The 22,102-nt window shown below is 43.5% G+C and overlaps 1 protein-coding gene across 1 annotated transcript in view; it reads right to left on the bottom strand.

The window, feature by feature from the left end:
* The window catches only part of LOC110502629 (leucine-rich melanocyte differentiation-associated protein), a 378,878-nt gene that overhangs the window by 25,295 nt on the left and 331,481 nt on the right, over positions 1 to 22,102 (bottom strand). The window contains exon 6 of the mRNA XM_021580813.3: positions 7,753 to 7,837. Within this exon, the coding sequence (XP_021436488.1) occupies positions 7,753 to 7,837 (85 nt within the window). The remainder of the gene's footprint in view (positions 1 to 7,752; positions 7,838 to 22,102) is intronic.

The following is a 22,102-nucleotide window of genomic DNA, read 5'->3' as shown; positions in this document are numbered from 1 at the left end:
GCATGTGCTCAAGAAATATTTAACTTGGAGAGTTGGAGAGTTCCACGCAACCGACAGAGGGAAATATTTTTGGTATCTCCGATTGTTCTGGCCATTCTCACATAGAAACTTCATTGGGGGAAAGGATGTTTGACATGCTTTTTACATTAGTATCACAAACCATTTACGAGAAAATCATGATGAAAGTGGCCATTTTAAGCCCTTTATGATTTGTGAACCGTACATGATACAGACAACCCCTTGTTGTCATTATACTCCTTATAGTGGGCTCTATCATATGGAGTATGTCTAGATTCTGAAATACACATACATTTATTCAACATAAAAAATATTAATATAAATATCTCAAAATTAGCCTTTTTGATTAAGCTCATTTCTAGACATACTCCATATGATACATAAGGAGTAGAATGACAACAAGGTGTCTGTATCATGTATAGTTCGTGGATCATAAGGTCTTACAGGAAGGAGGCTTGTATGGCTCTAAAAAGGGTTTGTGATAGAAATGTAAAAGCATGTCAAACTTGTACTAATGAAGTTTCTAAGTTAGAATTGCAAGAACAATCGGATATATTTTCCGCTCCCACTGGCGTGGAATCACCCGTCTGTTCCAGTGTGTGGTATTCATTTTACTGTAAACCTACAGCACGTGTACACCTTGTAATAGACATACACAGGGGATTGACTTGACTTCAACACTGTTCCTCCTGGAGGAGCATAGGTCATCTACAAACTTCCTCCACTTCTTGTGGAATGCAAGTGGACTTGGAAGAGTTAAACTCTCTATGCTTTTATCCATATTTCCCATTTGAACAACAGATTTGGTTCTGTACCGGTAGCGGCCAGCATTGGTCTTTAAGTTTAAGAATGATGTTTATCAGGGGAGAAGCGGTCCTGCTACAATCATTATGAGACGCAGGTAAATGTCTCTGAGAGCACGTACAGAACCTTTAATAGGGCCTGGCAGGAGTGTTCTGCCTTCCCTCACTGGAGGTTTATGGCAAACATTTCCATACTCAAGGCTATGCCAAAGATAAAGGGAATATTATCAACTGAGGGACAGGTGTGTTTTTTTAGGTAGATTTGCTTAAAAGGTTGTGAAACAAACATCAAATAGAAAGTTAGCCATTTATTTATTTTGAGACAAGGCGATGATAGAGACAAACATGTTGTATCAAGGACTTTACCACACAGTCTAAATAACATAGGATTAATCATTAGTGAGCTAATTTGAAAGTTAATTTTGTGGTAAATAGACTGACTTCATGACAGCCTATTCACACTCAAACTAATGCCTGTATTTTAACAATGTTAGTAATGCTGTCATCATCCTTTGCTTGAGAAGCAAAGATGGAGTTGGTCTTTTATCTAAATCATAGTCTCGTTCCATAAGCTCTAACAACAAAAATTGCAAAAACAGTGATAATGTCCCAGGGCCCCTCTTCATAATGACTAATCCATCCTTAACAATATCAGTTTATCAAGCATTAGTCATCCCATCCAGCTGTCTGATAATGGATGGAGAGAGGGGTGGAGGGAAGGAGGGAGGGATAGCTACCAGCCGGTGTATTAGTCATCCCATCCAGCTGTCTGATAATGGAGGGAGAGAGGGGTGGAGGGAAGGAGGGATAGCTACCAGCCGGTGTATTAGTCATCCCATCCAGATGTCTGATAATGGAGGGAGAGAGGGGTGGAGGGAAGGAGGGAGGATAGCTACCAGCCGGTGTATTAGTCATCCCATCCAGCTGTCTGATAATGGAGGGAGAGAGGGGTGGACGAAAGGAGGGATAGCTACCAGCCGGTGTATTAGTCATCCCATCCAGCTGTCTGATAATGGAGGGAGAGAGGGGTGGAGGGAAGGAGGGAGGGATAGCTACCAGCCAGTGTATTAGTCATCCCATCCAGCTGTCTGATAATGGAGGGAGAGGGGTCGAGGGAAGGAGGGAGGGATACCTACCAGCCGGTGTATACCTCTCTAGGACTTTCTGAGCTGGAATATACAGTACTTATCCCTCCCCCTTTCTCTCTATGTCCCCTATTTCCATCTTTCTCTTCCCTCTCCCACCTCTCCCTTTCCACCCCCTTACCTCCCTCTATCTTACCCATCTTTCTCTCTCTTTCTGTCCTTCCCCCTTCCTCCCTCCCCCTCCCACTCAGTACTTCTCATCCAGAGCTCTGTCATCAGGCCTCTCCCCTGTCTCTCCAGCACGGCCTGACAGCCCATTCCTCATCATTTCCCCATTTTGGCAAAACCCAACTCTCCCCCTAATGGTTCTGCTGCTCTGCTCTGAACGCTTCCAGATGTTTGTGTATTTGTTGTGCTTCGACTGTAAAACACTTTACTCTTAGTTTGGATGCGTTCCCGTTTCCCCCCCGTATTGGTGGTGAGGGAGTGTGTGTGTGTGTTTGTGAGCGTGCACGTGTTTATTGAGAACTGTATATCTACAGATCGCCCCATCGTGTAAAAAAGTGAACTGTACAGCAAGCGTGAGAATTCCCATGGGTGTCGTCAGTGTGTGTGTGTATGTGTGTGTGTGTGAGCATGTGTGTCTGAGTAAGTGAGGGGGTTTGAAGGCTTTGAAGCCTTGCTTTCCTCCAGGGGTTTTAATAGCAGTTGTGTACCATTTAAAATACATACATACTAAGCAGCTGGAAGCAGTCCCAGAATGAAAGCATTGAGCTAGGCTTCATGGCTCATGGCATTTCTCTTTGTTTATTCTCTGTTTACTTAGCAGTCTATACACTGGGATCCCTTTCATTTAGGCCTGTCACTTGTGAAGGATGGACCACATCAAACAGTCTGATCCATTAAAGAGCAGTGGCTGATGCCTGAGAAATATATTAGCCTAAATATGTAGATCATTGTAACTATCACTCGGAAGTAAAACAGTGTATTTCAACTGTAGAGTGCAGTACAGAAATATATATATTACATGGGTAGCATCATAAGGGCTTGTTGTTGGCTGAGAGAAAGTCAAGAGTGTGCAAAGCTGTCATCAAGGCAAAGGGGTGGCTACTTTGAAGAATCTCAAATATAACATATATTATTTGTTTATCACTCTTTTGGTTACTACATGATTCCATGTGTTATTTCATAGTTTTGATGTCTTCACTATTATTCTACTATGCAAAAAAAAAAGTAAAATAAAGAAAAACCCTGGAATGAGTAGGTGTGTCCAAACGTTTGACTGGTACTGTACATGTTTTAAGCCTACTGCACTAAGGTCTATCAAATAAACCATCTCTGAGAACATGATATCGTCAGATAATGAAATGTTGTTGTTAGACCATCACACACATTATGTTTGACAGGTTTTAATCACAACTCAGCCTTGATTCGTTATTAACTACAGTAAGCCATTATGCAGTAATGCTCCATTCAAACTCTTTAGGTATTTATTATTAGGCACTTTAACATCTCAGTTATTTGTCCATTTTAGGTATGTTGCGGGGACAAACTTTAGTCTGAGGCCTCTCTTTGGGAGATCAAATCCACAATGTTATTAGAAGTGTCTTGTACTCTGATTGTGAGAGTCATTTTGAAACAGCGCTCTGCTCCGTACTAGAGGTGACGTCGGGAAGAGTACTTTGAATCTCCGACTGCCAGCCTGGCAGACAGCTAAAACCAGAGCTGACAGCAGAGGAGGATCCTAAGGTCTCTAGTGGTGACTCTGCTCCCTAGGCCTCCAGACCTGTCACTACTCCACTCTGTGTCACCCTGGCCTGCTCCAAGACACACCACAGTCTCCCCGTCTTTTTTCTCCCTGTCCTACCCTCTTGTTTTTAGTCGCTAGTTTGCTTGCCCTCTCCTCCTTCATTGCTCACTCTCCTATATCTTCCGCTATTATGTTTCCAAATCTTTTCTTTTTTCATTCTTTCTTTCTTTCTTTCTTTCTTTCTCTTTCTTTCTTTCTTTCTCTTTTTCTATATTTCTTTCTTTCTTTCTGTGTCGCTCTCTTTCCTCCCACCATCTACCTCCCTCCACCCTCTTCTTCCCTCGTCTCCTCTCTTTTCGTCTTGTCCAAGGCTGACTCCGCCACACAGCCACCCCCAGACAGGGGCTTTTCCTGGAGCAGTATCCCCACTCTCCACCCCTCTCCCCCTGGGCACTGACCTGCCAGCTCTGGCCCCTCCCTAGAGCTCCAGACTGCAGTAATTACTAGTGGCACCTGGGCTCTGGGGCTCCTATACAGGTGTGTGTGTGTGTGTGTGTGTGTGTGTGTGTGTGTGTGTGTGTGTGTGTGTGTGTGTGTGTGTGGAGGCTCTCTCTGCAGCAGACAGGGGGCTGTCAGACTTCCTAGCTACATCCCACCAAGTAGGGCCATGTAGGGGCTAACACAAACAGACATCCCTGCTCCACGGTTCATCAAACCACACCTAAATATAACTGATACAAATATATGGTGATTCATTCAAAGGGATAATGAACTTTATCAGCAACATGTAATGATAATATTATAGTATTATGACAATGATTGTAAACCATACTAAAATCTATACAGTGATAACGACGTCAGTGTACCAGTTTTGTTAACAGTTTCTACTGAAACGTCCTCATCTCACAGTGCAAGTACGTAGAAGGTAAGAACGCACAGAAAGTTATCGTGATTGCTCCCCCACATTTAGTTCTTCCAGTATGTTTAAAAAGCATAGAGAAGTAAGGGGGCTGCCGTGCTGAAGGCGGACAGAGGCGGGGGGCATAAAGAGGAGGTGAAGCTTGAAGATGAGGGCAGTGTTATCTAAGGCTGCAGCGCTCGCGTCATAAACATAACAAACGGTGACTGTCACCACACCACGGCCCAGATCTAAGAGGGAGGGAGAAATATCTCACATGTCAGATCCCCTCACCTTTTAATGGACTGTTCCCTGGCCGGCCTGATGTTGACAAAGCACAGGGTCTCTCCGCTTGTGTCCCAAATGGCACCCTAGTCCCTATGGGCCCTGGTCAAACGTAGTGCACTATAAAAGGAATAGGGTGCCATTTGGGACTGTCTCTGTCCCTCTTCCTACATCACATGGAAAGCTGCTGGTCAGCCACTGTGAAATAGATCTGTCCTTGGCACTGGACGGGAGGAGGGTTGTGTGTGAGTACGTGTGTGTGTGTGTGTGTGTGTGTGCATGTGCGGTGTGTGCGACCCCATGTGTGTGAGGTGCTCAATGTTGACCTCTTGAGCTGGCTGCCATGGCGTCGGGCGCATCACAGCGGCAGTGTTTTGCATGGCGGAGACAAAGAGCATGATGAATGTCTCATGTTTAAACCTGCTGCCCTGCTGTGTGGTCCGGTAAAATGGCCTCAGGGCCACTCACACAACATCGCTACAGACACAAAGAACCGGTCACCTTTTCTTTCTACTACAAGCCTGGCCAGCACAGTGACTGCCTTACTGCAGCTAGGAGAGAGACAAGCAACACAGAGGAATGTACCAGTGCATTTAGTTAAGAATATAATACAATTCAACACAATAGAATAAATAATAATTTACAATAAGAAAGATGCATATAAAATGTATGCATTTGATATTAATGCAACTGTGTAACAAATGCTTCTCATTAATATACTATAATACATATATTTTCTGCTAAAACTGGGGCAAATTTAGAAATGATTAGTCTATGATGATGAGAAAAATATGTGTTTGATCTATACTGTACAGAGGTATGCATGTGAAAGAATGTCATCTGTTTCACACATTATTAGATCAGAATAAGGCCTAAACAATGACTAGCATCAACATATCATCATTGATGGTTCACATATACACACCCTCACATCAGAATCAAAATCAGAACCAAAACCTAGATACATTTCAGGATCCATCAACTACTCAAAGACATGAGCTGAGGGACTGACCACTATTATGATCCCAGATGAATCTCAAGTCCACTATTCTCTCACTACAGTTAATCAAGAAGAAGAAAAACATGCATATTCATATATATTATCAAAGAGGGTTCCCTTTAAGGAACCCATAAAGACAATGGACATTCTTTTATTTTTATTTATTTTACTTAATCTTTATTTAACTAGGCAAGTCAGTTAAGAACAAATTCTTATTTACAATGACTGCCAACCCCGGCCGACGCTGGACCAATTGTGTACCGCCCTCCAAATCACAGCCGGATGTGATGCAGCCTGGATTCGAACCAGGTATTGCAGTGACACCTCTTGCACTGAGATGCAGTGTTTTAGACCGCTGTGCCACTCAGGAGCCTGGATTTATTGTGAATATGTTGTTCATATTGTGTTCAGCTGTCTTAATCTCTGATATGTCTGATGAGTGTGTGGATCAGAGAGTGGGGATGTGAGATCATCCTGACCTTGGTTTTATAAATTTGATGTACACGTTTATTATGTATATATAATATACCAGATAAAAGTTTGGATACACCTACTCATTCCAGGGTTTTGCTTTATGTTTTACTATTATCTACATTGTAGAACACTAGTGAAGACATTAAAACTATTAAAAAACACAAATGGAATCATGTAGTAACCAAAACAAGTGTTAAACAAATCAAAATATATTTTATATTTGAGATTCTTCAAAGTTGCCACCCTTTGCTTTGATGACAGCTTTGCACAGTCTTGGTATTCAGTCAACCAGCTTCATGAGGTAATCACCTGGAATGCATTTCAATTAACAGGTGTGCCTTCTTAAAAGTTCATTTGTGGAAATGATTTCCTTCTTAATCCGTTTGAGCCAAACAGTTATGTTGTGACAAGGTAGGGGGGGGGGTATAAAGAAGATAACCCTATTTGGTAAAAGACCAAGTCCATATTATGGCAAGAACAGCTAAAATAAGCAAAGACAAATGACAGTCTATCATTACTTTAAGACACAAAGGTCAGTCAATCTGGAACATTTTGAAAACTGGCTTTCATGAGGACCGCCACAGGAAAGGAAGACCCAGAGTTGCCTCTGCTGCAGAGAAGAAGTTAATTAGAGTTACCAGCATCAGAAATTTCAGCCCAAATAAATGCTTCACAGAGTTCAAGTAATAGACATATCTCAACATCAACTGTTCATCAAATTGTCGAATTTATGCAAAGAAACTACTGCTAATGGACACCAATAATAAGAGACTTGCTTGGGCCAAGAAACACGAGCAAGCAATGGACATTAGACTGGTGGAAATCTGTCCTTTTGTCTGAAAATGTGACATTTTTTATTCCAACCACCATGTCTTTGTGGGATGCAGAGTTGGTGAACGGATGATCTCCGCATGTGTGGTTCCCACCGTGAAGCATGGAGGAGGAGGTGTGGGGGTGCTTTGTTGGTGATACTGTCTGTGATTTATTTAGAATTCAAGGCAAGCTTAACTAGCATGGCTACCACAGCATTCTGCAGAGCTACGCCATCCCATCTGGTTTGTGCTTCGTGGGACTATCATTTGTTTTTCAACAGAACAATGACCCAACACACCTCCAGGCTGTGCAAGGGCTATTTGACCAAGAAGGAGAGTGATGGAGTGCTGCATCAGATGACCTGGCCTCCACAATCACCCAACCTCAACACAATTGACATGGTTTGATTTGATTTGTTTAACACCTTTTTGGTTACTACATTATTCCATATGTGTTATTTCATAGTTTTGATGTTATTCTACAATGTAGAAAATAGTAACAATAAAGAAAAACCTTTAAATGAGTATATATGTATATATATATATACCCACATTGTATATGCCCCCTCTAATAAAACTGATGTGAGTGAGGACTAGAGAGGGCTCATAAGGAAGTGTAATCTTTACCTTTGTGGTTCTTGCCGTCTCTAGAGCCTCTGGGTAGAGGGGTGTAGGGCATAAAGGAACACTCAGACCTGGGGTCACCTGGGGCCTGGGGAAACGAAACACACACACATACACTTTACTATTTAGCGTGTAAAAGAAAAAACATGTCCTCAGCTATCAAACAAATTCATTGATAGAGAGAGAGAAAGAGATGCAGAGAGTGAGAGAGAGAAAGGAGAGAGAAAAAGGGAGAGATGCAGAAGTAGAGAAGGGTTGAGCGGTTTCATTGCCGTGACTGATTGTCCGAGTGCCATAAATTGTATTGAAGCGAGACAGGAAATGTTGGAGCTCCATTCCTGTTTTATCGCAGATGGAGGGAAGGAGCGCTGGGCCAGGGCAGGTTTCATTACTTTCTTATGGAGAGGTAGGCGCTATGACCCTGGCTTTGATGGTTTGTCCCCCTCCTGGCCTGTTAGAGGGGGTCTATATGGGGGAAGGCCTCATGACTACTGAGCCATGACCTGCTGTAGGGGTCAAACCAAGGGCAGACACCACACACTATGAACCACAGCCCCTCTAACCCTAGCCCTAACTAACACACTACTACTGCTATCTGACTACACACCAACAGGTGGCATGACACCACCACTCTGACTCTCCAACGTTCTCTGCTACTGGCTTTCAGGTTTCAGACTTACATCCACTGTTTCTTGAGTTCTCAGCTCTTTTACACTAGGTGTGTTCTTGGAAAGACTGAGTAACTCAGTGTGATGTAGGTCTATGTGGTGACCAGGGTTGGGGAGTAACGGATTATACACAAAAAAGGTCAATGTAATCCGTTACGTTACCAGCAAAAATATGGTAATCAGATTACAGACGGTTTTGAAAAAGTAGATAAATACTTTGAGGATGACGTTTAAATTCAGAAAGGATTTTTGCTTTTAACCAAAACAGAGTTGGGCGGCTCTGTTTTAAACAGGGGCATATTATCAAGATATCAAAGTGTCACCAACAAACAGTAGGCCTATAGCAAATGCAGCATTTGGCATTCATTTTTCACATGTAAATAGCACTTTTCAGTAGTGCTCAAAGCATGCCATTCCATGAGCGCAGCATTTATTTTTCAAATTGAATCAATGAGCCCAATCAGTCCTCCATTACAACAAAATCATAAACAACAGAGTAGGGCTGGCTAAGAAGTCCGTATTTTTTGGGTAGTGCTCCGGTAAAACATTATGGCTAATCTATACTTCCATATTTCCAAGTCCTATTCTTGAAGATCAAGGCGTATAACATTTATTGGAATGACTGGAATTCTGATAGACTTTGGTTTTTAATGTAAAGATATAATTTAATTGTGTTATTATACGTAGTAGAAAGCGATGGCCTACATATCCAACCCATAAAGTAAAATAGAACATCCATATATGGCCAGCTACGTAAACTTTAACATTGATTTATCCTGCAAGTGATGTCGTTCAATTGGTAACATACAGTTTTGTCTTCTTCTAATGCCTCTTAAGGGGAAAGTGATCTAGAAGTAACTGAATGTAATCCGATTACATTACTGAGTTTGGGTAATCCAAAAATACTGATTACAAATTTGAACAGGTAATTAGGAACTGTAACGGATTGCATTTACAAAGTAACCTACCCAACCCTGTGGTGACAGTCTACATTTCCCAACTGTACCTACTGAAAATACATTGGTTGGTTGCACGTTCAATTTACTCCCAAGAACAGAACGGCCACCAGCAAGGCCCAGAGTTTAGACAATACAAACTATACTGATATTAAGAGTGAGTGTATTTGAACAGGTCAAAAGTGTTTATTTGTTTTTCTTCTTTTGGTGCGAAAGACCTAAACATCCTGTTTTATTTGTCTTCTGTTCCCTGGACTTTTAGCTGTTTCAACAGGCAGTTTATCTTGACATGTTGCTATCTGATGCCTTTGCAGAAATACCCTCTTTCCTCTCCTGCAGGAAGGAATTCACTGGGCTTTTAATCATAGCAAAACACCAAAGTGACAAATACATATTAGAGATGGTTTAGTGCTGCTATTTCTCCCCTTGTGTGGTTGTTTCACTAGTCTACAGCCCCCACGCACAACCTTGAGAAACAAGAGAGGTGGACAACGTTAAATGAAAACATATTCTTCAATGGCGGTGTAAATTGAAAATGATCCCATAATGTGCTTTCAGATAGGATCTCTGAAGGACATTACAGTACATAGGCTGGCTTGGGCTGGTGAGCACATGCTTTATATATTACTAGAAGAAGAGTTCCCGACAAAATGATATCAACGAGTTCTGGGTGCAATAGTAGATGAGCGTATTAGAATGACAATATCACAAAATATCCTGTCCACATAATACTTCAAACTTCACTTCGAGGTCAGTTTTTTTGGGTGTTATAGCTATTTAAGTTTTTTTTTACAGTACTATATCTTACAACCAGTGATGCAGTGAGTAAACACTGGTCACCGTCCGCCGCGAGTAAAGTAAGTCCTTATATTATCAATCCTTTTTTCCAAAATAGGTAGGTAAACACTCTATTTAAGGTGGTATTCTACTGTACCATATCTAAAAACTATTTCAGGTAGTATTCTACTGTACCATATCTAACAACTATTTCAGGTAGTATTCTACTGTACCATATCTAACAACTATTTCAGGTAGTATTCTACTGTACCATATCTAACAACTATTTCAGGTAGTATTCTACTGTACCATATCTAACAACTATTTCAGGTAGTATTCTACTGTACCATATCTAACAACTATTTCAGGTAGTATTCTACTGTACCATATCTAAAAACTATTTCAGGTGGTATTCTACTGTACCATATCTAACAACTATTTCAGGTAGTATTCTACTGTACCATATCTAACAACTATTTCAGGTAGTATTCTACTGTACCATATCTAACAACTATTTCAGGTAGTATTTAAACAGTACTGGAGGTCTGCCTTTCCTCTTCAATGTGTCAGCAGTGTCCTAACATCCCCCAGTCATTGGGCTCTGACTACATAATAGGTCTGTGTCTTAGACATAGAATTACAACCAATAGAACAATGAACCATGAACCATTGATTTGAATAGGACTGAATAAGAGTGAATGTGAATGTCTGTTCTACCCAGTTCTGATTCTATGGCCTGAGAGGCAGCCCATTGAGCCCCAGAGCGACCTGCCTGTCTGGTTTATTTCCTGTCCTGCCTGAGAGATCACAGACTCTGGCCCTCCCCTGGCCCCACAAAGACCCTCCTAATCCTGCTGCTTGTCCACAATTAATCTTCCCACCAGCCACGTTATTACCAGCACCACCCACAGACTGCGAGGGGCGGGGGGGTTGGATAGGAAGCAATGTTCTGGGGTCGCTCCTCCTTACGGGTCGGCAGGGACGTCAATCAGTCGCTGCCCCCCAAAAATGGCCCGCTGTCAACATCAGAGCGTTGCCTTGATCCCCTCCCACCATGCCACGTCAACTGATCAAACACCCCCATCTTCCCCTCCCTCCCTATCCACAACACCACCCCACCCGTAGAACATTAATCAGACAGTTCTCCCTCTTACCCACCCTCCCCACTACTCCCCCCGCTTCTCCCCATTCACTTTACTCTATGACCCGTACAGGGGATGAGAAAGCTGCTTGGCCTCTGATGATGGGAGTCCCTATGGAACCAACTTCAGGGAGGACTAGATCTGAAACACAGCTGTTATCAGGGCCCTCTCTCTCTCTCTATTCATCTATGTCCTATATCTCTTCCTTGTTACCACTTTCTCTCCCTCTCTCGTTTTCTGTGCTTCTTTACCCCCCCCATTCTCTAGCTCTCTAGCCTTCTCTCCTTCCCCCTCTCCCTTCCTCTTTCTTTAAAAGGGCTGGCCGACCAGGCCAGTCTTTGATCACAAGCCTTAAGATTTTACACAAACATAATCAAAAGCCAAGGGTTGGCTCATACTGTAGGCCCACTGGACTCATTCATTTAGTATGGTCACTGCTCAGTGCTCACAGATGCTTAAGACATTTACCCTGACGACCAGACCACGGTCTTCATTGATTTAAAATAGAAACGAATGGCAGACGTTTAAAATGACATCTATCCATTACATGTTTTTGAATGTGTTTTGACTCATGTCGGTAAGTCATAACTGTGTATGTGAATACCAATAGTCCCTGTTAGCTACATTGAGAGTAGGTCTTCATCGGCCCATGGCAAACTGGAATAATAAAATGCTGCATATTCAGATCATAAATGAGCTTCAAAGAAATGAGAAACTGATGGATTGAAGAGGGCCTGAGATCACATCAATAACCGCTAAAAGCAAACATACTTAATGTTCAAAACATACTCTGAGAGGCGGACTGTGGACTACAAGTAATTATAGCCGCCCCCCCCCCCCCTTCTCCCTCTTTTTCTCTCTCTCTCTGTCTCTCTCTGTCGTTGTTCCTGCACTGAGCAGATGGGGGTGCTGCAGTGTCATCTATTTAAGAGCGTCCCTTCTCTCTCTCCCTCCCTCTCTGTGCTGGCCGGAGTAGTATGCTCATCAAGCTAAGTATTGTTTTAATTTGCCGGGCCAGAGGCATATGCTGAGTGTTCACATCATTATAGTCTCTGTGCTGTGTGAGTTATCAACACAGCTTATAATAATACAGGCTGGGGAGAAGGAAAGCAGAATTCACTCTGATAATGGAGAGCGAGGGAGAAAGACAGAGAGAGGGAGAGAGAGAGAGGAAAAAGCGAGGGAAACGAGAGAAAGTGAGGGATGAGAGCGAGAAAGAGAGAGGGGGAGGAGAGAGAAAGAGCGAGAGAGAGAGAGAGAAAGAGGGAGTGATAGAGAGAGAGGGGAGGTGGGGAGACAGAGGAAGCTCTGTTAAATGTCATAATGAAAGATGACTCCCATACAGGATTATACATCACACCAGTACTGTCTGTCTTCTCTCTTCTGCTGTTTCATACGAATAAATGCTGATAAACCTTGAGGCAATAATGATTATTGCTTCTAACAGATCACCATGAGAGAGAACGGGAAGATGAGGGCATGTAGAGTATTTTATGAATATACCTCAGACCCAACATTGTGACACCCCTTGCCTATACCAGTCTCAGCTTCCTTCTGTGAAGTCCATGGAGATAAAGTATTTCTCAGATAGGCAGAGCCAAAACCCTACAGTATATACGGAATACAGTTCAGAGAGTTTGGCTAACTCTGTTCAAGGTTAAGCTATCAGTCCCAAATGTTTCATGGGGATTTTGGTCAAATACTACAAATACTAAAGTGTCCATTGAGACCAAGGCCGATCTCTGGATGGAGTGCCCTGTTGGTAAGGACTCATCCCGCCCCGTCGCTCCCTCCCTCCCTACTTCTCGACTCACCTCAACCTCCCTAGTTGAGACTGAGCAGCAATACAATGTAATAAGGGCTACGTCGTACAGGCCCAGCGGTGTAAACACCAGCTCCCTTTTTTATCTCCCTCTCCATCTGGACAAGCAGACAAAGTGCTAAAAGGAAATAAATAGGTCCTGACAGCCACATCAAAGGGTTCAGCCGACGGCTTACTGCTACTTAGGGCACAGGAATGCTGTTGCTAAGCATCAGACCACAACCTATCAGGGCCCAAGGAGTACACGGAGGGGCCAAGGACTGGGCCTTGCAGAGTAGAGAGGGAGATGGGGATGTGGGGGAGAAAGAAAGAAAGAAAGAGGGAGAGAGAGAGATGGGGGAAAAGAGGGAAGAAAAAGAGGAGGGGAAGGAGGGAGGGAAGAGGGAGAATAAACTGACAGTGATGGGAGGCTAGGGACTCTAGGAGGTTTTTGTAGCTTAAAGCAATTGTTAGAAGAAACAAGCTTTCTGTTTTGTTTTCTCTTGACACCATTTCTGCTGTTTGCGCTTGCAAAAGACATGTATAAAAATGTCTTTTGAAATGTTTTCTCTTTGGGTCTATATCAAAAATATTTATTTTGTGTGTGAACGTGGAACTTTCTTTCTCGTCTCTCCTTTAGCTCTTGCACTGCTTTCTTATGATTTTAAAGATCAGAGGAGACAGAAGTTGTACACTTATTTGAGTCAACAGTTAATGCTGGACTGACACATTTTTCATACTTCTTTAATGTCATTTTGTGCTTCATACCTCTGATGTTCAGGGTTATGAACATAAAAACACGTAAACATCCTGAAAAACAGAGATACAAAACAAGTAATAGAAAATGATAGAGAGACATTGACTAACAATAACTTAATAAGAGTCGCGGTTAACGACGGCAAAAAAATACACAATGTTGTAATTAAGACACAAAGCCATTCTCTTATTCAAAGTTAAACTCCAGTTTAAACATCACGAGTTGCAAAGATGACTACGTACCACTTAGATTATTTTAAGAGGTACATTTAAGAGCCAAAAACAAATGATAAGTGCGTGTTTTTCGACAATGAAAAACTAGCAACAAAGTGCCTAGCAACAAAACAAATTGAAGTCAAATCTTGAAACAGTTGTTTGAAACACATTTCTGCATGTAGTATTAGTTCAGCACTGTATCGACCACACCTAGGAGAGAAAGTACTTCTAAAGAAACACTTTTATACCGTTGACCTTGATAATTGTGTATCAGATACGCATGCAAAAAACATGATGTGTTTTAAATGACTTTTGTGTGTGTAAAATGTATTAACTCTGTTTTCTTGTGGTGGGGGGGGACATTTCATGTGATGATGCCACACACAACACACAACAACCTAACGTTGTTAGGGCGTTCCATTAATGATTCAACAGTTTTACACCAATGAACTGGCTCAGAGTAAACGGATCACTGATCACAAGACCAGCAACTCGTTGGGCTTGTTTCGCTCGGAGCGGAAAGTGAAGGGTACAGCACTAGCAGAACCTACAACATTGCGTCACCTCTCTATGTACAGCTCAGTGCTAAACAAGCAATGGATGGGTCACACACACGCACGCACACACGCAGCTCAGTGTTAAACAAGCAAAGGTCGTCTCACTACAGGAAGTTAAATCGCCCGTATCAACAACCCTTAGATGCTAATAGGTCTAGGTTTGTTTTTAGGGTTGAATTTTAAGAAGCTGCTCAGTCCGACCTTTTGATTTGAATGCCTCTCAGAATAAGCGAGAGTAATTTCAAGTAAAGGGGAAACATGCGGTTGTATTGTAGTGAAGGAACTCCGGTATAAGGCTTAGTACACGCTTCAGGCTGTTTCTTATTCGGCAAGGCTATGACCTTTCCACTGCTGGGCTGACTCTGACTCTGTATACTATCTACCATGTCCATAACCATTAAGATTATACAGGATAAAGTCTAACAAAATATATTAGTAACATATTAGTGGTGTTGCATCCAATGGGAGTCTGGTAAGAAAAAAGGTTATCCAGCAGCTCGGCCTGTAACAGTCTTAATGTATGGTGATCACTGATGCAAGCTGGGAATAGTTACTCCCTACAGTTTATCATGCTGTTGGAAAATCCAGAGATGTTTGAATGAGATACAAGTACGTAACGTCAATAGAAAATGACAGCCATTACACTGTGAGTCATTGTATAGAGTACTGTACAGACTTGTTTGTTTTCTTTAGAGAGTTGACCTCTACTAGCATTGAATTTGTCCACAAGATTCAAGGACAATTGTCATGCCATTTCCTCCCTAGCATCTTGTTGTGATCTTCAATCACTTGAGATACCACCCCCCCCCCCCCCACACACACACACATACACGGAGAGAGACTCAGAAGTGTGACATATCATGAGGCTTTCGGTAGCGATTAGGGGCTGTAGCTAACGTCAGAGCTGTTTTTCACTACAGAGTGTGTGCTGCCTGGTTGCCTGGATGGCTGGATGGGTAGGATGTTTAATAATTGAAGACTCAGGGAGTGGGCCTGTCACACAGCCTTGTCTGGAATGTTTCCTATGCAATTAGACGGCGGGAGACATTTGAAGACGACCCACCAAAAAGTGACATGTGGAACTTAAAGGAAATTAGCTCTTCACACGAGTGAAATGTGAAGGTTACTTAGCAATGCTTAACTCAGAGATGTAGCTGTGTGAGTTTGTGTGTGTTTGACTGAGGCCCGGGTCTATGAAGACTGCTATTTTCTTTACTTTCAGCCGAGCTTCAGTCAAGGGAGATCACAGAGGGAATGAAAACTAATTTTGACTTGGGGCGTACAGAGAGAGAGAGAGACAGAGACTGAGAGCGAGAGAGAGAGAGGGAGAGGGGGAGAGGGAGAGAAAATCTGAAATGTGTCGAAATAATGAGATCTCTTGATGTTTTCTGGGAAGATATGGGATGATGCCGACAGATGTGCTCCTCGCATTTACAAAAGGACACAAACACACACGGACAGAAAATATACACCAACAGCCACACATACATTCCTATCCCCAGAACACACACTGTAGGCCAACAGCACAGTATTGCACATATGGGTACAATACAAATACTGAATACACATACATAAATCTACATGTACATTATACTGTGTAAACACACCTCATTCTGTCACAGACACACACTACTTTACATAGGCTAAACACAATACTAATCAATTAGTTTTGTTTATTGCAACGACCGAAAATCATGGAAAAAAACAAATCATGTTTTCTTTTGTCATAATTCCCAGGCTACTTGGCCCAAGTCAGAATGACCTTCCCTTCCCCAAGCCATTTCTCCTGCATCTTTTAACCTCCAGGCTGCAATGATGACAGCGTTATCTCCACAACATATCATAACTCACAGCCCAACAAGCAACACACATCCTCCTCTTCCAGGGTGGGACGGACGGACGGACGGACGGACAGACAGACAGACAGACCCCGGCCTGCAAGACATTGCACCATGTCATCTTTTATGGCGCAGAGAAAGTAGTGCCCAACACAGTCTAATTACAACATGCCTAGTCCATTCACCTCCAAGATAGACAGATGGACAGACTTGCGGGCGGATGGACGGACAGACCGACCAGAGGCCCAATAACAATGCGTGAAATATAGAGCCCTTCCTATATCTACAGTGGCTATGTTGTTATATGGTGGTCCGTGTCGTCTTCTTGTTGTTTTTCTAAAAGCTGCGAGGGAGAGAAAGCAGAGGGCCTACCCTCTTCGAAAAAAGTTATGGATCGAGCCAAAAAGGGTGCCATATATGAAGCAATAGAACCCTTTTTGGTACGCCACCCTGCAGCTCCCATTATGATGTTGTAGTTTAGCAGATGCTCTTATCCAGAGCATTTAGGGTTAAGTGCCTTGCTCAAGGGCACATCAACAGATGTTTCACCTAGTCTGCTCTGGGATTCGAACCAGTGACCTTTTGGTTTCTGGCACAACGTTCTTAACCACTAGGCTACCTGCCACTTCTCCCTCCCTACCTCGCCCTCTACCTCGCTCCCTCCCTCCCTACAGAAGGACTTATGAAGGTGAGTGTCTGCGTGACAGGCGGAGAATAAAAGAGACAAACCCAGGGATAAAAATTAAATCAAAAGTAGCTGTCTCGACCAGTAATTGCGCTGCTTTGCTGAGCATGCTATATATATATATATAAAGGTGATTTACTGTCCGCCTTGCCACCACAAATCAGGAGACCCTCGCGGAGAAACACTTGTGCTATGAAATTGTTTAATCTCATCAAGTTCTGCTTTCACAGCAGGCCATAAATCACAAAGTCTTTGTTATCATAGACCTCCATGAGCGCCTGTGAGGCAGGCAATGGATCGTGGGTATATATAATCTTGACTGAGCAAACAGCCGGGGTCTGAGGAGAGAGAGGAGCAGGGAGGGCTGAAATACTTTCCTACTAGCCGTGGAGGTGGCGCTTGTGGATTGTGCAGCTGGCAGACCACTGACTACACTACAGCCATGATGTGATGGATATCTCCTCTACACTGCATCCATTCCCAGCCAATTATTACTGCATAAATGTCTTGTCAACAAGAAAACTGACAATTAATGTAGTTAAAAATGCACTGGTGAACGCGTCTACAATCCAAAAAGGGAGGGTGACGCCCAGGCGAGCCAGTGCAGTGTTCCAGTATGTGAATTTACTGCTGGGTTTTAAACTCTGTCGTAAAGACACAGACACACAGACAGGCCAATACAACACAGGAGTCCCAGTACCAGACAGACTAGGGAGAAATGACCTGCAAAACAAAATGTCCGCCAACCTCTGACTCTCTTTCCTCTCTTTCATCAACGACACAGGAATGAGAAGGTTGAGCGAGGATGCAGAGAAATCGAGAAATCAAAGCAACACCTTTGCTGTTTTTAAAATGCAACAATATACACATTTACAAGTCCAAGAGTGCATGCAGGTGATCTAAATGCATTATTCAGGATGTACTTGGAGAGTATTTATTCAGCTTGGGGTCATTTATCAGACTGAATGTGGGGCGGGCGGAAGGCTGAGTTAGAAAGAATCCCAGACCTCAGTGCGGGGCTGCAGTGGAGATGAGCCCTAGCAGAGATTTATCTGTGTTTGGGCTCCTCAGCAGATAAATCAGCCGGTGTAATCACGCTGTGAGAGACCCAGCTGTGACCCCACGCTGAACTAATGACACGCAGGATATCTACAGTACACTACACCCCCGGCTTCCACTTCCTGGGTTAGGGGTTAACCTCCTGTTTCTCTTTGCCCTGTGTGTGGCAGCCTGAAAAGGCTAAAGGAAGAACATTCACCTACAGACGGGAAAGGGGAGAGAGAGATGGAGATGGAGATTGAGAGAGGGATAAAGAATGTGCGAAAGAAGGGAAAGAGAGAAATGTATTGAACAAGAGAGAAAGAGGGACAGTGAGGGAGAGAGAGAAAGTGAGAAGACAGAAAATGGAAAACAAGAGAAAGATGGGGTGATCGAGAAAACGAGAGGGAAAGAGGGATAGTGAGGAAGGGAAGGAAAGAGGATACCTAGTCAGTTGTACAACAATGCATTCAATCAAAATGTGTCTTCCGCATTGAAACCCAACAACCTCTGAATCAGAGCGGTGGAAGAGAAGGAAGAGAGAGTGTGAGAGAGAAAAAGAAAGTGAGAGATTCAGACAGAGAAAGAGACCTAAAGAGGAAACGGGGAAACACAGGACACTCCTCAAGTCTTTTTTCCCTGTTTACCTAACGGTCGAGGGCAGCCGTAGCAGTTGCGTTATAACAAACTATAATTTCTCCTCTGACACCAACAATAACAGTGTTATGAATGGTGATAGTTAATCAACAGTTGGTAGGTACTGCGTGATCCCGGAGTGGATAAATTTGCTATAGTCTTTATAGTTACCCTCTCTCTCGCCTTTCCTCTCTCTCTCTCTCTCTTCACTAGCCCATAGCAGAGGCGTTCTCTCCCTCCCTCCATCCCTAGCCAGGTTTAGCAGGAGTCTGATTTATCATGTATACTCTAGCAGCCTGTCGGCTGATTAAGCCAATGGAACTTTGTTTCACTCCGCTCTTTCTTTAATCTGTCTCTCACTGAGATAAATGTAATTGCCGTGCCAGCCCTCTCTTCTCTCTCTTTTCTCCTCTCTTTGCTTTTCTCTCTGTTTATCTCGTATGTCTGTCACACGTTGAGAGCGGAGCAGACACATCTGTTTCTATGCAGCAGAATAAGTGCAGTAGTCTACATCCCTGGTCAAAGTTAAAAGAGCGTGTGTGTGAGAGAGAGCGAGCGAAAGAGTGTGTGAGAGAGGGAGAGTGTGTGAAAGAGAGAGAAAGAAAGAAAGCGAGTGAGGATGTATGTGTGAGAGAGAGGGAGCGAGAGAGAGCAGGAGGGGGAGAGAGCGAGAGGAGAGAGAGAGCAAATGTGTTTTTCCTCTTTCACTTTATCCTTGACAACGTTCTTTCAAAATCCCTTTCCCTTCTCCAGCTGTACTTTGTTGTTAGCTAATAAATATGGAAGTATTTATGATCTGCGATCCCTTTTCTTTCCCTTTTAATGGCGACAGGTTTGTTGGTGAATTAAGAAGGGGTTTTATACACTAGGCCGAGGGCCAGTGTGAGGCCTGTGAATGTTTTTCTGTCTCTCGCCCCAGTCCCCTTAGCCCCAGCGCTAAATCACAGTCTTTGTCAGGCTGCGCTAAGCTAGTGTGCGTCATTGGGGAGTGCAGGAAGCACTGAGCATAATTCTGTCCATCAACATAATTTATTATATCGGTAGCTTTGTAATCTTGGCCCCATAAGTTATGGGGGCTGACAGAAAGGAATTTTGTTTGAAGGCAGAGTGTTCATCAGGATTTTGGCCCTGCATGCAGTCCCCTGCCCTTGTCTTCTCCAGTGGCATAGTGCTATTTTTTAAGTGAGGGAAATTTCCTCAAAGTTTGTACTGACAAAGATGTAGCCAATTTAATAGCCTATCATTATAGAATATGCATTACAAAATGCATCCTCCAATTGCAACGTCTGCCTATGGCCACATATAGGCTATTGTCTAAAGAAACAAATATATTTTGAATATCCTCAAACACCAAGTTAGGCACATTAAGCACAGGCTACCTCATTTCAAAACAGGCCCTCACTGTCAATCGTGAATGACGTTTTACAGGTGAAACGTCCAAATCGTTTCAATCAAAGCATGCATCCTGCTGAGTGGCGTGCTCTGTTCAGCTTCAGCTAACCATCCTAAACATGGCATTAGAAAGTGTTTTGGGTGGGTGGGTGGGTGGGTGACTGGGTGGGTTTGTGGGTGGGTGAGTGGGTGGGTGAGTGGGTGGGTGGGTGGGTGGGTGAGTGAGTGAGAGAGTGACAGAGCGAGAGAGAGAGATAAATAGAGAGAGAGAGAGAAACAGAGACTTACGCACAGAGAAAGAGAGAGAGAGAAAGCGCAAGTGAGCGAGCGAGAGGACATGACCTTGTTCACCATTTCAATTCTGGGTGAAATATGTGTCCCGGGGACAAGGGCATCCACTGCATCTGTTTTGCAGATAGTGCACTTGGCTCCTGGTCCATGCCATTGAATATAAATCAGGCTTGGCCAGGCATCTCAATGCTAGCCCTGACTCTGAGAGGGCAGTGAATCTTTAACATGGACCAGATTAAGGCTTCAGCACAACCATTCATCATCATGGAAGAGATGCAGGACACTATCCAAGGGCTTTATGGGTAATGTTGTTTCAATGGATCACATGGCTTGAGAGTTCCCACTGTATATGTCTAATTTTTATTTATATTTGATTGAGTTGTCAACTAACGTGAATACAATGTGAAAGTAACAAGCGTTTGAAGCACATCAAATCAAATGTTATTTGTCACATACACATGGTTAGCAGATGTTAATGCGAGTGTAGCGAAATACAGTGGCTAGTGATACATTTATTACATCCATTTTTCATTATTAAAGTGGCTAGAGATGGAGTCAGTATGTTGGCAGTAGCCACTCAATGTTAGTGATGGCTGTTTAACAGTCTGATGGCCTTGAGATAGAAGCTGTTTTTCAGTCTCTCGGTCCCAGCTTTGATGCACCTGTACTGACCTCGCCTTCTGAATGATAGTGGGGTGAACAGGCAGTGGCTCGGGTGGTTATTGTCCTTGATCATCTTTTTGGCCTTCCTGTGACATCGGGTGGTGTAGGTGTCCTGGAGAGCAGGTAGTTTTCTCCCGGTGATGCGTTGTGCAGACATCACTACCCTCTGGAGAGCCTTACGGGTGTGGGTGGAGCAGTTGCCGTACCAGGCGGTGATGCAGCCTGACAGGATGCTCTCGATTGTGGATCTGTAAAAGTTTGTGAGTTTTTTTGGTGACAAGCCAAATTTCTTCAGCCTCCTGAGGTCACCACGCTGTCTGTGTGGGTGGACCATTTCAGTTTGTCCGTTATGTGTACGCCGAGGAACTTAAAACTTTCCACCTTCTCCACTATTGTCCCGTCGATGTGGATGGGGGGGGGATGCTCCCTCTGCTGTTTCCTGAAGTCCACGATCATCTCCTTTGTTTTGTTGACATTGAGTGTGAGGTTATTTTCCTGACACCACACTCCGAGGGCCATCACCTCCTCCCTGTAGGCCGTCTCGTCATTGTTAGTAATCAAGCCTACCACTGTAGTGCCGTCTGCAAACTTGATGATTGAGTTGGAGGCGTGCATGGCCCCGCAGTCATGGGTGAACAGGGGGTACAGGAGGGGGCTGAGAGCGCACCCTTGTGGGGCTCCAGTGTTGAGGATCAGCGGGGTGGAGATGTTGTTACCTACCTCACCACCTGGGGGCTGCCCGTCAGGAAGTCCAGGACCCAGTTGCACAGGGCGGGATCGAGACCCAGGGTCTCAAGCTTAATGACAAGTTTGGAGGGTACTATGGTGTTAAATGCTGAGCTGTAATCGATGAACAGCATTATTACATAGGTATTCCTCTTGTCCAGATGGGTTAGGGCAGTGTGCAGAGTGATTGTGATTGCGTCGTGTGTGGACC

This window comes from Oncorhynchus mykiss, chromosome 23, assembly GCF_057628025.1.
Source record: "Oncorhynchus mykiss isolate SJ-2025 chromosome 23, ASM5762802v1, whole genome shotgun sequence".
NCBI classification, from domain to species: Eukaryota; Metazoa; Chordata; class Actinopteri; order Salmoniformes; family Salmonidae; genus Oncorhynchus; species Oncorhynchus mykiss.
The sequence above is the reverse complement of the archived record's forward strand: the minus strand, read 5'-3'. Positions and strand labels throughout refer to the sequence as shown.